This window comes from Falco rusticolus, chromosome 11 (genome assembly GCF_015220075.1).
Source record: "Falco rusticolus isolate bFalRus1 chromosome 11, bFalRus1.pri, whole genome shotgun sequence".
Classification (NCBI taxonomy): Eukaryota; Metazoa; Chordata; class Aves; order Falconiformes; family Falconidae; genus Falco; species Falco rusticolus.
This window is the reverse complement of record NC_051197.1, coordinates 13,714,935-13,732,359: the sequence shown is the minus strand read 5'-3', so window position 1 is coordinate 13,732,359 and position 17,425 is coordinate 13,714,935. Positions and strand designations below refer to the sequence as shown.

General features: G+C 34.1%; 1 protein-coding gene across 3 annotated transcripts in view; it reads left to right on the top strand.

Annotated features, from left to right (window-relative positions):
* The window catches only part of ZZZ3 (zinc finger ZZ-type containing 3), a 64,085-nt gene that overhangs the window by 34,206 nt on the left and 12,454 nt on the right, over positions 1-17,425 (top strand). For 2 of the 3 annotated variants that reach the window (XM_037403781.1, XM_037403783.1), the window contains exons 4-9: positions 13,385-13,523; positions 14,957-15,104; positions 15,187-15,305; positions 15,617-15,688; positions 15,875-15,976; positions 17,310-17,405. In XM_037403781.1, coding sequence (XP_037259678.1) covers positions 13,385-13,523; positions 14,957-15,104; positions 15,187-15,305; positions 15,617-15,688; positions 15,875-15,976; positions 17,310-17,405 — 676 coding nt within the window. The remainder of the gene's footprint in view (positions 1-13,384; positions 13,524-14,956; positions 15,105-15,186; positions 15,306-15,616; positions 15,689-15,874; positions 15,977-17,309; positions 17,406-17,425) is intronic. The other variant, XM_037403784.1, reaches the window with a different exon arrangement.

Sequence of the window (17,425 nt, the reverse complement as noted above, 5' to 3'; positions counted from 1 at the left end):
AGAAAATACATGTAGTATTCTAATGATTCCACATGGTAATAGGGTCCTTCTAAAGAACTTAAGTTTATATTTTGATATTTGAGTGCAGTTGTCCTTTATCCAGAACTTCATAGTTCAGGAGTTAAATACAGTGCACTACGTCTTTTTTCAAATTTTAAAAAGACCAAAGTTCATTAGAGGATAGTTCATGTGTTACAGTTCTTGAATTAATTATACCCTTGTTTAATCTCATTTGGTGCTTATTTTCTAAAATGTTAAACTTAAAAAAAAAAAAAAAAGTTTTTAGCACAAATGTGTTCCCTGATTAGTCAGATGCAAAGAATTCCAGGGTTCCCGCTGTGAGATAAAGGCTATTAACTTTGCCTACGATTTTTCTGACTAAGTAAAGTATGACAGTCTTCTGCTTATCAGATCTCCGAATGGTACACAGCCTTGTTTTTCTGTCCTTTGTCAGTTTGTGATTAAACTTTTAGTTATGGATGATTTTTTTCCCTGGTTTCTATTTCTGTTCTCTTTTAAAAGCAAATTCAGAGAGACCTTAGCATCTTGGCTAGGTTGAGGAGGCAGATCTCTCCAAGAAGGCATTAGTATCATTCTTTGGATGTACCGCAGAGGGGAGAAAAAGGCTATATTCCTCTGTGTTGTAGAAGCAATTTGGTATGTCTGTAAAGTTATGTTATTGTTACATTGCATAGCTTGACCACATACACATTCATACAGCTGATTTTTCAAACTTCATGAAGTCATTACAACATTGATAAAATATGAACATACTGAAACCTTCAGCAGCTGTTGATAAGACTTGCTATAAGAAAAACAATTACATGTATATTGTGGCATTTTTGTATGAATTTTGTTGCTTTTTGAATGTTGTCATGTTTAAACAACATTCTTATATTAATATTTCTGAGAAAGATGGATGATATAATTGGAAAAATAATCAGCACAGAAAGCGAATTATGGTATTCAGAGAGAAGGCTGAAATGATGAATGTTCCACAACCTCTAAGAAAATGGATCACTCCTACAAAGACAGATTGGAGATCTGTTAACAGAAATTTTATTGCAACGTAGACATTCACATAGATATAACAGTGTGATCTAGGGGGTCGTTTAACTTAAAGTATTGTTAATGTTAATTTTTCTGTTATTATGCACACAATTTGAAATTTTGTGTATTATGATTCCTCTCACAAAAATATGGTTTGCTGCATATTTGAGAAAGTTGCTTGTATGTTCTAGCACAGAAACCTTTGCATTTTCTCTTGAGATATTTTCATCAAAACTAACTTGTTGGTTTAAATTTTTTACACTGCTTAGTTTTATATGCTGTACTTAGTGTTTTCCATGTCTTTCTTCAGGAGTTTCTTTTATCTCTTTGCTGTATCTTTTTATGGTTTAATTCTTTCTTACAGTGCAGTAGCTTACTTTAATTTTCTTTCTTGTGTAATATTTTATTCTCAGTACGTTTTACCCATTGCCCAGTGTTTCATTTAGGGCCCTTTTTTTCTTCTTCTTCTCTACTTACTCTGGAGAATTGCAGTGTTTGGCAGGTATTGGATTGCATGAGGGAAAGTTTTTGTTTTAACATTTAGCTCAGAGTTCTAGGTGAAAATGTAATTGAGGAATTGAGTTCTCATGTGCATATTATGCATTACACAGTTTATTTCTAGGATCCTGTAAACTGTGGTTGGGTATATGGGAACCACTTAGGCCTGTAGTAAGCCCACTGAAATATAAAAATTATGCTTGGGCCCTTGCCTACAGGCATATTCTGTTGCAAGAGTTAGGACCTTGCCCTTGTCCAGTAAATAGATACTTTCATATATCTTTTGTTTCATTTATTACTTCATAAAGTTGTACGGAGATTTAAACTGAAGACAGATTAAAATGAAATACTGTAATACATCTCTGAAAACCCAGTCTTGGAAATTCTTACATGCAATGACTTGTATTGTTGCAGAGGCCTTAGGAAGTCAGAGAACCATACAATCAAATTTAATATATAATTGACAATTTAATATATAATATATAATTGACAATTCATAGTAGTAATGTTAATGTCTTTGGATGCACTTTTAATATTATATGAACCTGAGAAAGAAAATAAACATCTGTGGCATTTCCTGTGGTACAGGTTTTGTATTTTATTTAGTCACAAATGTTTCTGCCTAATGAATCAGGCTAAAACAGTTCTCTATAAAATTAATCTTACTGCACTTGTTAGAATAGAGTCTGGTGCACCTTGTCATACAATTATTTGAGACCTGCCTTAAACAGCGTCTTTTTAAAGTGTAATTGCAATGTAATCCTGTAGCAGTCTTTTTTGCTAAGGTGAACTTCTGATTTTACCTGCACCATGTTTTTTCCCTAAGTGGATGACAATTAGTATTAAAAATTAAAGTACTTTTCATTAATATATTTAAAGATAAAATCTCATATATGTCTCAGAATTAAGGTCAAATTTATCACACAGTATGGATTTATTTTAATATACAGATAAGTTAGATAATCTAAAATCCCTTTGTAGTGACGTCATGTAGCTATGAGTAGTTAATACTACAGAATAAATTATCCTCCTATATTATTTTTAAGGACACCCTTTTCTTTGTCTCATTTTCCTATGAGACACATGGTTTTAGTCTGAGGAGACTGGTTCTTACAGTGTTCAATCTTAAGGAACAAAGGGGAACTGGTATAAATCAAGTAAATAAGCTACTTTTTGTTGTAGCAGTTTTAATCCATACTGGAGTCAAGAATGTTATGAGATGGCATCTATTTTGTAAACATATAACCTCCAAGTACTTTATAGAATATATCATCAGCATAGAAGGATTGATGAAGTATAAATCTTTAGTGTTGAAGCATAATGTAAGTTAATCATGTAAAAATACATATATGGCATAAATATTATATTACAATGTGTTTTGATTCATCCTTTGTTTCATATGAGTAATGTGGCACACAGTGATATTTTTCTTAAATTACCATTAATGTAATACTTAAACATATGGAAAATTGGTACCCTTTTCAGAGAGAGGTTTCTACTGTCTAGTAGACTGTTCTGTGTTGTTAGTAACAAAAAATTAAATCGGCTTTAAGTAAAAAAAAATTCTCATTTCAGGTAGAAGTTGAATGCTGTGACAAGTTCATCTGCAAAATAGAAATATAATGGAAATCAATTAAAAACTTCTAATACGAATTTCTGTTGGACTGCAGTTTGGTATTGCAGATAATTTTGTTATTAAAACTTGTTGTGATAGTGTAATGGGCATACAATCGCATTTATTAGTGAAAACCTTGTTATATTCTACACCAACTTAAAATATTAAGTATTTCAAGAAATTTTTACTGCCAGCATTATTATGTTGTCATGTTTTATAAGGCCATTTCTATCTATAAATACATAAAAGTGACACAGGATTATTGCAAGACTGAAGATTAAGGTTTAGTTAAGAGTATTTTTGTACTCATAGAATCGTTTTTTATAATTACATAAGCCATTTAATAAACACTAGAGTTTTTAATTTGCAAGAGAATAATGCCTTGGGCATGTGCTGCATCTGTTTTTCTCTCTCTAGTAGTAGGCTTACTCTAGGAGCCATTAATGTCAAGTCATTTGTCAGATTCATTTTTCTTCCTCTGAACATGGTTATCTTGCTGTCAACCATAGCAAAATCCTACTCTACAGCACTATCAAACACAGTGCAATCCTCATTTAAATAATGCATCCTGTGGAAAGCAGAGCTTGATTTCTTTTGGATTTGTGTCCTTTGCTCCTTGAATTCTCTTGTGATTTGCCTAATACCTGCTTTTCATTTCTGGCTCTGCTCTCACCTCCAAGAGTCCTCTATTGCAGCATCTTGTACTGGAAGGGAGCACGTGAGCTCGCCAGGTCAGAGCTGCTTCCCTGCTGGCTGGCTTGGTAGTACATGTGGATGTGTGTGCTGATGGATTGACTGGAAAATTTGGAGAGTTAACAGCTGAATTCTGCTTGCCTTTCTCTTGGAGACAGTAGTTACGGTGTCTTCCCCTTTCCAAACTGCCAATTTTTATATAACATGTAGAAACTCGTCTTCCCAACTTCTTTGATTAACATGGATCAAAAATCATGGGGAAGGGAATGCACAATTTAAAAAATATTAAATGCAAACTTACTATTTTAATGCAGAAAAGGATGGAAACTTACTTTCCCACCTGGTCATTTGGAAACGCTTACCATTTCTAAGTATCCTGATTAGTAAAGTCATCTAAACTGGAAAATTAAGTATTAGTGAACAGTAAAAATGGTTTTGAGGTGTAGGAATTATCAGTTGAAAAAAACCCCAAATGTTGTAGGAAGTTCATGGTCCTGATTTAAAAAAAGAGAAAGGAAAAGTTGGGGTAGCAATGTATTTACCCAGCACAGCTGAGTGGAGAGTAAGGCTGTGGTTTTTGGCTATTTACACAAGGGACACTTAACAAAAGCAGATGTGGTAAAGTGTGGTTATACCAGTTATACCAATGTAAACAGGTGGGACAGGAATAAATTATATTACCAAAGTTGTCTACTTGGTAGGGGTGTACAATTATTTCACTAATATGTTAGTAAGCATAATGATGCCACCAAGAAAACAAGAACACAGTGACTGGCGTATGCTGTGAGACTGCGGGTATCTTTACTTATCAAGTTTAAGTAACCTAGCTTGAAATAACTCAGTTACTAGTCGTAAGTAAGTATTTGTTCTGGTCATACATGAAGTTTTGATAACATCTTCATCGTGAACTACAAAACTGACTGGCAGAATCTTTAAGAAAGGAATTGTATGAGCAGTATATATTAATGCTTGGTTTAGCCTCAGCAGTTGAGTTCTAATCAGGATAGGTGTTTCTTTGGTACTAGAAAGTATTCACGTGCTATTTTGAGAGGAGGAAAGATCCTACTTTTTGGTTTCCTTTACATTTTGTTCTTGGTAGGAATAGCCAGCTAACTTTTAGGTTTTAGTTTTGCACATCTTTAGTTCAAGGCAAAGATATGCTGTTGTTTTGTATAACAGCCTTTGAAAGTTTTATGCGTCCTAAGTCAAGGTCCAACTGTGTTTGTCCCTGGTTTATTGAGTACTAATAAAAATACACATTTTACTGATTTTCTTCCATATTTCTAACTTTTTTCCCCCTTCATTAGCCAAAAAAGATTGAGTAAATCTTTGTATTACTGTTAAAACATTCAGCTTCTGATGATCGCTTATCATGTTCTTCTAATCAGATTATAGTCTTCAGATATTACTGTAACAGAATACTTGAGGAAATATGTTAATTTGTTCCTATGGCAAGAAAAATCAGAGTGGTTCTTCCTTGGGTTTTCGTGAATGCCTACCTGTATGAGCTAACGTAGAGTGAGTTGAAGGAGTTCAGTCATCAGTGTTGTCAACTTTCTCAAATTTTTTTTTGTTCAGAGGATTTCTGTACAGTGGGGTCAGTTTCATAGTAATATGGTAGTAATTGCTCCTATTTTATCTTTGGAAGAAAGCCCCTTCTGAATGATTACTTTCTGGGACATCTTTTTAGAGAAGAATATCTAAGTGGCAGTACTGGATTTCTGTGGTATTTTCTCGCAGTAAATGAATTGGGACCATTCTCATTAGAGATGATAAGAAGGGAGGAGGAGTTAGGGATGTGCTGTCAGTCTGCCTTTGTGCCCCTTATGAAGAACACAAATTTTACTGCCATTTCCTCATGTCACTCCAAGCCTTGAAAATAGAGGAGTGACAGGGACTTCTATCTTCTTCCCTACTAAATGTCACTGTCCTGCAGGCAAATACTTTAGAAACTGCTGTTAAAGGAAGATCAAAAGGCTATATTAGAATGTGTTAACTGTGGGAGGACTGATGTATGATGTTTTAACCTTTCATGTTGACAAGACTGAAACAAGTTATGTGTTTATTTAGGGACACAGAGACGTAATTGGTGCTGAAAATTATGAAAACTTGCTGGAAATGCGGATATTTGATAAAGGGTCTTTTGTGCTAATGTTAAATCCTGCCAAGTGTGGTGGACAGCTCTTGACAAGAATGAAGCCTATAGAAATATATGACTGGGCATTCTGTTTCTGGGGCAGAGTTGAGGATTTAAGAAAGAAAGGGACATCACAAGATCATAACCAATAAAATACTGTTCAGATGCTTGAAATGCAGAATCTGGAGCTGTGAAAGTTAGAAGGAAGTTGAAATTAGGGTGGAAAATGGCTCTTTTGCATCCAGGTTAAAGACCACAGTAAACAGGGCTTTCTGTTTTGGTTTAGAGTTTGTTACTATTTTTAAAATACCCTTTAAAAAAAATGAATAAGCTTTTGGCTTAGTTCTGTTTCTTTTTAAATAGGTGTGTATTATAGCCTGCGGCTGGCATTCAGAAATAGCGATTTTTGTTCTGTTACTAGCACGGTAGACTTGGAGAAACCACTTAATGTATGCTTTAGTTGTGTCATGTATAAAATGGGGATGGAGTTTAATTATTTACTTATCTTGGAAGTCTTTTAAAAGGTCTGAAGTACAAATATTAAATATGGATAGAGAAAGTACAGTAAATGACAGTACATGTAAAAAGGTTAAGCTAGATTGGAAAACAGTTTCATCATGAGTTGCAGAATTGGCTATAAGTAGATTACCTTGGTTATAGTACCTAAGCATTAGATAAGTAAAAACCTACCATATGCTGCTTTCTTCAGGCAAAGGTGCTTTCATAAGTCCTGACAGGAGTTGATACGTGCTCTTATTGATTATGCCCTTAAACTCTTTCTGTTTTTGAAGGGACATCAAAGAAGGGCCAGTCTTCATTAGTCTCTTCTGCTTCCTCATTGCTGTCTTGTGTGTTCTATAAATGTAACATTGAATCCCAGCACTATGCCCCAGTGCAGCAGCAGATTTTTTTTGAATCTCAGATTTAGATCAGATTAATTTGCAAGAAACTCAGCAGCGTCAAAATTACTATATCATGCAAGTGGCAAACGTTTCAGACCTAGCTTAAAAGCTGGGAGCATTATCTGGTATTTCTGAAATGAAACAAACAGATAAACAAAAAACCTAAACAAAACAAAGCATTCACTTGTTTGAAATGAGACGATTGTGTTTGATCTGACTTAAAGAATTCTCTAGGAAGCCAATCTCTTCCTACAACACCCTTGGGTTAAATTGGAAATTCTGAGTGCAATTAATGGTTCTTGTTTTCCTACAGTAATTTGTAGTCTGCAAATATAACATGTTTAATATGCAGTACTTTCTTAGCTTAGCATTTAATAAGGGAATTTTTCTGAATCGCTGTTAGTAGACCAAAGTCCAGAGTGATAAATGGCTCGAGTATGGGAGAGCTGGCTGGTTTTAATCTGTACTTTGCTAGAGTGCCAGTAGATGGCAATAAAAGAAAGATTTGCTCAAATCTTCCTGATTACTGATAGGTACCGATTTTGTGTCACAGCTCTTGGAAATATGAAAACCAGATTTGTTTTAAAGTAGATATGTTTTCTACATATATTTTAGCCAAGTTTTATTATGGGAAGTATATACTCCTTCACTTAAACCAGATCCTACCGGCACAAGAAATAATCAGGATTTCTAATATAAATTTTAAATTATGGTACCCATGTTTTTACCTTCTAATCCCCAAAACTGATGTTGTTATACTTTTTATCATATTGTGAACTGTAGAACTGTAGAAGTGCAGTTAGTTTTGGGAGTTGAAAGTGATGACCACCAGTGGCACAGCATTTTATCAGCTGAGAGGATAAGGCACTTCTTTTTAATTAGGCATCAAAATACAGATCTTTGCAAGGTACTAAGTTGTAGGGCAAGTACAGTTGACAAAGTAACTTCTTTTATTTCAAATAATTTCTCTGAGCATACAGATAACAAATTGCAAGGAACTCTGTATGCTGATTTTATTATATAAATTACAAAAAATGTATTGCTACAGTCTTGCATTGTTAATAAGTGTCACCTTCGTCACCTGCTAGCTTTATAAAACTTTTATATATTGTTAACTTAAAAGTACCACACTGAATAGAGTGGCATTAGTGATCTAAAATGATAAATGTTTTAATAAGGGGAAAGAATTACCATTTTGATAACAATACAAGTGTTTTATATCCATATGTGGCTAGAAGCAAGTAATGAACATTTAGCTATGTTTATAAGTTTGTCTGAATGCTATGTAAAAATCTGAGGTGGTCAGAGTTGCATGAGCTTATAAGTAAATGTGAGAATGTTCATTATATCATTACTTCAGAAGTGATTGTGTAAGGTTGAAAGAGATGAAATAAGGACTGAACTTTAGAGTGGCAAGGACATCTTTCCATCTGTTTTAATTTGAGGGAAAAGTGGAAGTAATACTGCTCATTTCCAAATCTGTAGCTTCACAGGTGAGAAAATACATTTTAATTATGTTGGAATATTAGATAAGAAAGTCCAACAAATATTGCATGGTAGAGTTTTGAGATACTTATTGCTAATTTCAAGTTTGTGTGTAAGTTTACTTTGGATAGACACTTAAGATGAAAACTATTCTTCTTCATGGATAAGACCACTGGCAGAAAATTTTCTCGTGTTCTTAAATGTTTGAGCATTCAGACTTTGTAGGGGGATTGTTTCTAGAGGAGGCTTGGCATTTTTGTGGTGTTTGGTGAATCTTGCCAACAGCCACTTTTATGTCTGCTCCTTACATTGTTCAACAGGACAAAACTTGCTTCACATTTATTTACTGCAATTTAACTGAAAAGCTTCACTTCTTCATTTTATTCCATCCACTAATCTGAATTAGCTACCTAAAAGTTACAACCTTCATTTTATAGTATCAGGTTCTCACATCAGTCATTCACTGAAGGTTTAAAGTTTACAGTATGTTCTTCTCTTGAAGGGAGAAGAAACTTTCAGAAACCACGGAGGGACTAGCCTCTATGACTTTAATGACTGTTATTGTGATACTGAAATGAATTTATTTAAAAATGCTGAATGATGTGGCCTCTTGTACAGGGTAGTGTTGAATCATTTAGTGTAAAAATAAGAGTAAACTTAAGAAACATGCTATTCTTAAGGCAGATTGACTCCATATATATATATATCTATATATCTATATATATCTATATCTATATCTATCTCTAAAGCTCATTGTTGTTCCTGATGCAAAGAAAATAAAATCTGCATTGTAACTCTGGATGCTTAGATCTGGAAAGATAAACAGTGTTATCACAAGATGGAAAGAAAGGGGGTAAAAAAGCATCTTTAAAGTAGATCTCAGGAAACTGGGTCAAAATGGAAATGGGTCATCAAGGTACAGCTATGCTATTTTCAAGCTTAATCACAGACAAGAGAGGAGGCTGCTGTTTCCCTAATCATTGTTACAACAAGGTTAATGGGGATGAATAGTGCAATAACTAATTGCTTGTGGCAGGACTTCCAGAAATATGGCTCTGCTATATGATAATTATTTTACAGAGCAATTCAAAAGAGTGGAGTAGTTATCACTGCAGCAGAACAACTGAATCAGCAGGAATCCCTGCTGATCAGTATCAATCTTTAAGAAGTGGCTTTCCTTTCTTAAATACTGATCCCTCAAACACCCATGTTAATCAATGTTTTTCAGCATAGAGATACTGAGACTGTTTCTGTACTATACTGAATTATTCAAGTGTTCATATGGAAGATTCCTGGCAGTTAACATGATTTAAGAAATTATGGGAGTGTTTTGATACTGGGATTGTGGAAACATAGAATTACATTCTGTAGAATGAAAGTTTTCCGGCAAAGACGACTGCTTTGGGTTTTGTATGTGCTAACGATTTAGTAATTAGAACTGAGAAAAGTGTAACTTCAGTGTAGGGGATATGACTGACTGTGTGTTTACTGAAATTATGTACTTTTAGTTGTATGAGTTTGTTTTGTTTTGGCAGAGGATGTGAGATTATTTTCCTTGGTAATTCCTCACAGATCTTTCAGAGAAAACCATGTAACTGTAGCTGGATAATTTAGAGATGGTTGCTCTTTGATTGCCTCATTGAAGAACAAAGCCAGTTTTGGAGCAGACTAGCGAGCAGAGTTCCAGTTACTTTCTCTTTACCTTCATTAGGCTGTTTCAGTTTTGGAGAATGTGAGTGCAACTGCAGGAGGTAGTTTGAATCATAATCGTTGTGCTTATTTATGAAGAACCTTGAAAGATTGACAGTAAAATTGCTAGACACTTTTTTTTAAATAGTCTTGGAAGTTATGGACATAGTGTCTTATGCTTAATGTGGCAGAAGTATTTATGTTGCTGTTTGAAACTTAAGAAGCCAGAACAGGGTGAGACTTTGAGAAAGTGCTCAATGCATGTTGTTATTTGGCTTACTGCTTTTTCAGAGAAATACTTGGCTTTATTACAGTCATGCAGAGCCAGAGAACTAAAAGCTTGTACAAACCTGTGAAAACAGCAATGGTTCAAAACTTGAAAGAATATATGCAGACTTAATATAATACAGTCGGTTAAAAAGTCATGTTGGAATTCAAAAGGATGTGCAGTGGCTCGGAGAGAATGCAGTACTGCAGCAAATCGGAAGTACTTGATTATGGACTATGCAAACTGTATTTCAGGATTAGTATTCTCAGTTTTTTCTTGGCAATGAAAGACTTCCAAAATACACGCTTTCATGCACTGCAATATTTCTGATATTCACTTGATGAAATTGCAGTCTTTATTTCTAGGTTTCAGAATGTATTAGTTCATAAAAATTGAATATGGACATTAAATAGCTCCAAGTTAATACGTTTTTGTAGTGGAGGTACAAAAAAGTGCTGGGAAATCTTTTTGTCTGAACAGTTTTCTCAAAAAAACCCTTTTTCTCTCTTGAATTATTTCACTTTAGTGCTGTGTAGCTACAGATCAACATCACATGAAATGTTTTCAAATGATCCCGACATTCTTGTAATATTTTATGTATTCCCATGAAGACCAGAGGTATCGTTTCTGAACCATTTATCTTCAAGTCCATGATCACTTCAGTGAGGTCACATGAATGTTTTAATGAGTGAAGTAATTGGAGTTCAATATCTTTTCTTGTTTGTTATTTCTCCCCAAATATAATTTCTTTTCTTTTCGTTCAGACTTAATTAAGACCACCTCATTAAGGTGATTTTTTCCCTCACTTTACACATGTGAATCATCATTAAATTAGCATTTCATCTAAATCGCCAGCATTTGTTGCTTTTTTGTTCTATGTGTGTAAATGTTTTAAGTTAAATTACTAATTTCTTTGAATTTTATTTGGAAAAGCTGCCACAAATATAATTCAAATAAATGAGGTAAAATGGCTCATAAAAAGAAAGGCGGGTATTTAGTTAACAGCGTCTTAGATGCAAAGTTTTATGCACACTACTGAGCTTCTGTTGTTGTGACTAGATTTAGCTCCAGAGTATTGTATGGAAGTTTTGGCACCTGCTGTTAGAAAAAGGCTTTCTGCTGTCCGGGTTAAGTCATCTCCCCCAGATATCATTAAGCTCTTCTGTGCTGTTACATCTACATCGAACACGTTTGCAGCCTGCCTGTGTTTCATTTCTCTGGAGTGTGCAAGGCAGGCTTCTGCATAAGAAGTGCTGTCAGTCCACCCGAGCACGGACAGAGGTTGCCCAGCACAAAGCTAGGCAAAAATCGGATGCTATTTGTAAAGAACTTGAGTAAAGATCTCAGTTCCACTTATGACGATTGCTCTAAGCCTGTAACAATCTGGACTGTGGAATTGTCTCAGGCCAATTTTGATGTGCCATTAACTACTTTTGTAAGTTATTTCTGAAGTTCATTTTTCACCTGTTGAAAACTAAACCCATTAATTATCTTGGTTTATGAGAAGTTATTTTGTTTAGAGGAAGTTGGACCCTTTTTCCAGTAGGGAAAATATTCCACGACTGTTGCAATATTAATGGCCTATTTAACAAGTATTTTAGTTGCATATAAGCCTCAATGTGTGCAGGCAAATTTAAATAATAATAAATTCGTAACAGAATTGTATCCTACTGTTTTTGAACAAGCTCAGTATTTTAGTTTCAAACTTCAGAATGTATGGCTATATTTTATGTTTTCAAATATTACATTTGAGTGGAAAGAAAATTACCCTTTTTCATGGGGAGGCAGCAGTTTAATATCTAGGTAGAAACTTAAAATATTTGATGGTACAAAGCCTTTATTTTGCCTTGAGGCTGTTTACTTCTCTCCACTTAAAGTCTTACCCAATTACCAGTGAAGGCAATTGAAAAACTTGCATTAGCTCAGTAACCTCTGGATCTTTTATGTACTAAATGTGGAATTCATCATGTTAGGCTTGTCTTTTTTTTAGCAATAAGGGAATAGAAAGAAAATTTACTGAAATACTATAGTAGCAAATAGATCTTACCCGATTTTAATAGGTTAGGTTGCATTTTGTGCTGAACTGAAATACAGTTGTAATATTAAATGCCAGAAAACATTTTCATGAAAAGAGTTGATACATGATAATTTGCAACAACAGGAGACATGGGTCACTATGTGATTCAGAAACTGAATTGGACAACTTAACATTAAAGCTAATAAAAGCTATTAAATATAGTTACCCATTTTTTTAAAGGCTGTGTTACAATATTGTATGATTTCCTGACTCTGAGTTAGCTTTATGGAAAACAGTTTGGGAAGCATACATTATTGGGTACAAGTATGATAGTCAACACCAGTGACTCTCAAATGTATCTGTTAAATAGACAATAAAAATTCTGTGTGAATCTGGGACAGCACATCTGAGGGAATGCTGACTTTTTCATTCAACTTCTGTATTCTTAGAGGAATCTGTTTTGTATGTATTTATTTTGCAAATTACTTATTCCTTGGCTAATTGTTAATTTCATAAATGACTCTCATATTCTGCTCTATGGTGAGGCTTTTATGAAAAGCTCAGATACAGTTTCTAAGCCATTCTTGTCCATCCTGTGGGTGGATGAGTGAACTGGTAAAATTCTGTGGTAGTCGTTTGTGTTGGGGTAGAAGGAAGCTGGTTTTGAAGTGGAAGAGAAATGAGGCAATTTTCTTTGTGTTTTTTTAACTTCATAAGCAAAGCTTATTGGTCCTAGCTGTTGAGCATATGAATAGGTTGTCCCTGATACCATATTGTTTTAGCTAGTATAGCACTTACATTTAAAGGAAGTCAGTAGGGTGTTTAATTTAATGGGTTTATATAAATTCATCTACTACTTAAAATAGATGTGATACAGTTTTTTTATGTAATTCAGTTAAAATGTCTATGAACTGTTTCAGATAAAGTATGACATCGTGTAGATACTAGTGGATAATCATGGCCAGTATTTAGTTGGGGGGTGTCACTTTTAAAGACAAATTTAGTGAGTTGTTTTCCTTTGTCTCTGTAGTTATCAGAGACTGTTACAGACGATTGCTGTACTCGAGGCTCAACGTACTCAAGCAGTTCAAGACCTTGAAAGTTTAGGCAGACACCAGAGAGAAGCACTGAAAGATCCTATTGGATTTGTGGAAAGACTCCAGAAGAAGGTATTTCAATGGGCTTTTCTTAAGTCTTACTCGGATATTTTTTTTTAATAGCTAGTAATTCCTCTGTAAAAATCAGAGAATTCTGTATATACTTGTGTAAACATCGTGAGTTTAAAATCCTTTACCTGCTGAGCAGAAATGGCCCTTTCTTTTCTTATTAAATCTGTAAGATGTAGGTCTTCAATGATTATATTAGATATGTTTTCTTTCCTTTTTTTTTTTTTTTGTATATAGAAATGTAATCTTTAAATTTTTAATTGTAATGCAGGTATTTTAAGACAACCTGAAATCTACAGGTGACTGGAAGTAATGCATAGTAAGGCATTAGATCAAGAATTACTAACTTTTCTCATTAGAGAATTTAAATGCTGTGCTATGAGTGAATTTGGTAGGGTGCTTTTTAAAAGAGCAGGAAATGTGGTTCATAGCCTGAAACCAAACACTAGAAATATACCTTGAGTTCTTGTCAACGTAATAGAATATTTCTGATGGAGGAGAATTAATTTTGATAAGGAAACATTTTCTTTTCAAACTTAAAAAAAAACAACAACCAAAACACAAAACTGAAAAAAATGTTTAAAGCTTGAACACTTTCTTGCTGATTTCTACCAGTGACAAACACGATAGACCTTTTAGCCTTGTAGCAACACCTTCTCTTTCAGTGAAGAATGAAGTAGGTATTTCATGGTGCTCTTTTCCTAGGTCTGTAGAGACCTAGGTTTAAGGAGAGGTCTGATGTAAGCCCATTGATTTCAGTAGATGTTTTTCCATTAAATTTTGAGATTAGTTAATAGCATGCGTGATATAATAGTGTTGCACTTGATAGTAATTTTATGGGGAAATACTAATGATAGTTGAAAGTATCTGGTGCATTTTTGTCTCCAGATCAAAGGAATGATACTCTTAAGGTTGAGCTTTAAATAAAGTGGTGAGCTTTGCAACAGCTGTGTTCCAGGCAGAAGATAGCAACATCAGTGTAAAATACACATTGATTTCTTTGGTGGGAGAAGTTTAAGTTTATCAGATGATAAAACTCCAAATCTTATAGTTTCCCATGTTAAGAAAGGTACAGATCTTGGGCAGACAGTATGCTTAAACAAGATGAAAGACAGATAGACAGTAACAGGATATTGAAGTTAGAAACACCTGATTTCAGCTGTGAAATACATGCTATAAAGTTTTATGCTCAATAAGCCAACATTGACCGTGCCGCTGCATATTTTATATTCACTGTTGTGTATTATTCTTGAAAGATATCTTCTCCTTAAAAAGACTGTGCTGCATGGTACTTTAAACATTCTGATTTTGAATTCTGCTGTTATCTAAAAAGCAGTATCAGGTTTTCTTAAGTTTTTGGCATTCATAGTTTTTTGTTTGGATATACAGCAATTGTGTTAAATACTGCTTTTCACTTTTCGTTCTTGTTTTTTCAGGTCGATATGGGTCTTCCATATCCTCAGAGAGTTGTTCAACTCCCTGAGATTGCCTGGGACCAATACACCACTAGCCTTGGAAACTTTGAGAGAGAATTCAAAAACCGAAAACGTAACAGTAGGAGAGTGAAGCTGATTTTTGACAAAGGTAAAAGGAAAGAGAGCATACGTTACAAGAAAGAAATGACCAGTGTGGAGGTTTAATAATTCCTTTTTTGTGCTGTTTACAGTAGGCATACCTGCAAGACCAAAAAGTCCTTTGGATCCCAAGAAGGATGGAGAGTCTGTTTCATACTCTGTCTTGCCTTTAAGTGATGGTCCAGAAGGTTCTACAAACAGTCGTCCACAGGTAGTTACAAAAAGAAGGATAAAATTTTATAAAATCTTAATTTTTGGGTTTGTTTTTTTTTTTTCTTTTTTAACATGGGTATGTGGATAATCTTAACTGTTACTTCTGATGTTAATGTTGATAATGATGTCATTCATGTGCTCAAATCGGAGAACTTTTTTTTTGGTTTAGGCAAATTCTAGTTCAAATTTTCATGCATTTAGTCTGTTTGGTTTTGATTTATTTAGGTAGGAAAAGGGTTAAAATCAAGTTATCCTAGCTGTACTTAGTTTCTAAACATGTATTCCATTTTATATACTATATTTGAGCAGATGATAAGAGGACGACTTTGTGATGAGACCAAACCCGAAACTTTTAACCAGCTGTGGACTGTAGAGGAACAGGTAGGTATTAGGAAATTCTTCCATTTTGGAGCTGTGGTAATGTACTTGAGAATAAAAGCAAATTGTGTAATAATGTTTAAAGCACTTAGAAGTTCAGTGTCACATGTATGTAGATACTCATCTTTTGACAACTCATACCTCTGCTAGGAAAGATGTTTTTTGGTTTTTTCTCCCCTGTTGATTTAGAAAAAACTTGAGCAATTGCTTTTGAAGTATCCACCAGAGGAAGTAGAGTCCCGACGGTGGCAGAAGATAGCTGATGAACTGGGAAACAGAACAGCTAAGCAGGTAAGAAGCAAAACACTTTAGAGATGTGAGCACTCTCCTTGACCTTTTTTGATTTTATTTTTTTAAGCTTTTTAGGAAGCACTGCTAAGAGATGACATCCGGATTTCTCTTCAACACTTAAGTCATTTATTTCTAATTTGAGGTGTTTTTTCTGTCAAAACTCCGACAATTCATTAACTGAGGGAATAAAAAAATATGGTTTATTTTTTATAATGTTCATAATTAAACCAATAAAATTTATTTTTCTAGAAAAAAAATTTGACTGCTGGGGCATTGTTTTTGAATACTTGCTCTGTGGTAGTAGTGATGTCAGTCACTGCATCCTAGCAGTTGATACAGATTCACAGATTTATTTGAGGATGTCTTTTTTTTTTTTTTTAATAGCTATAAATAATTTTCTTAAAAATGTAACAGCAGGGCCTGCATTTCACTAATAACAATGAAACTCTAATTCTTCATCTCAAATACAGAATTTTAAATATGCCCCAAAGCCCATGACAAACCTGCCAGACCGAGCATGCATTTAATTCTGTATAGTAAGTATAATGATACCAACCGTTCTCAGATTGAGTTACATTGGAGTGCTGAATTTTGTGCACCTCAGTACTGCAGAATGGGCAGATGTGAATATTCACAGATTTAATTCTGTACTGAAGCCAAGATCCACAAAAGGACACAGATGTGGAGACATTGAGTATTTCTGCATCTGAATTGTTGGCATTTTCCCCCTAAAATGACATTATTTCTCCCTTTTGTGGATTAAAAAATGCTGATGTTCTGTTTTGACAGTATTTTAATTTCTCCTATTTAAGCTGTGTGTTTTCAGGTAAAAGTATACTTCAGTATTATTGAATATAGCAAGTACACAAGATTTACCTCATCTCTGATCATATCTATACTTATGGATATATTTCTCCATACCTGAAAAATTAAAATGTAGAAGTACTTTTTGTATGCTAACTATACATAATTTATCTGTCATTCTTAAGAATAAGAAAAATATAGAAATATATAAATAATAAGAAATAAGAATAAACTTAAGAGTAAGTTTAGCTTCAGCAGGTATCAAACTAAAATTCTTTCTTTTCTATCACAATTTTTGCTAGATTTCTGTTGTACTTCCAGCGGTAGTTCTGAAAGCCTTCAAAGTGTCTGGAAATACCAAAATGCACCACTGCAAGATAAATAATGGTTATAGTAATTGTTGCAAAGTCGAAAATTAGGATTTCCTGTTCTTATGTTCTGAACCAATGTAGCAATGCTGGCAAAACTTCGAAGTGAAGGCCTGTTACATTTCATTTGACATTTAATTGTTGCATGTTGTTTTTTCTAGGTTGCCAGTAGAGTGCAAAAATATTTTATTAAACTGACTAAAGCTGGTATTCCAGTTCCAGGAAGAACTCCAAACTTATATTTATATTCCAAAAAGGTGAGAGAATATTACAGCAG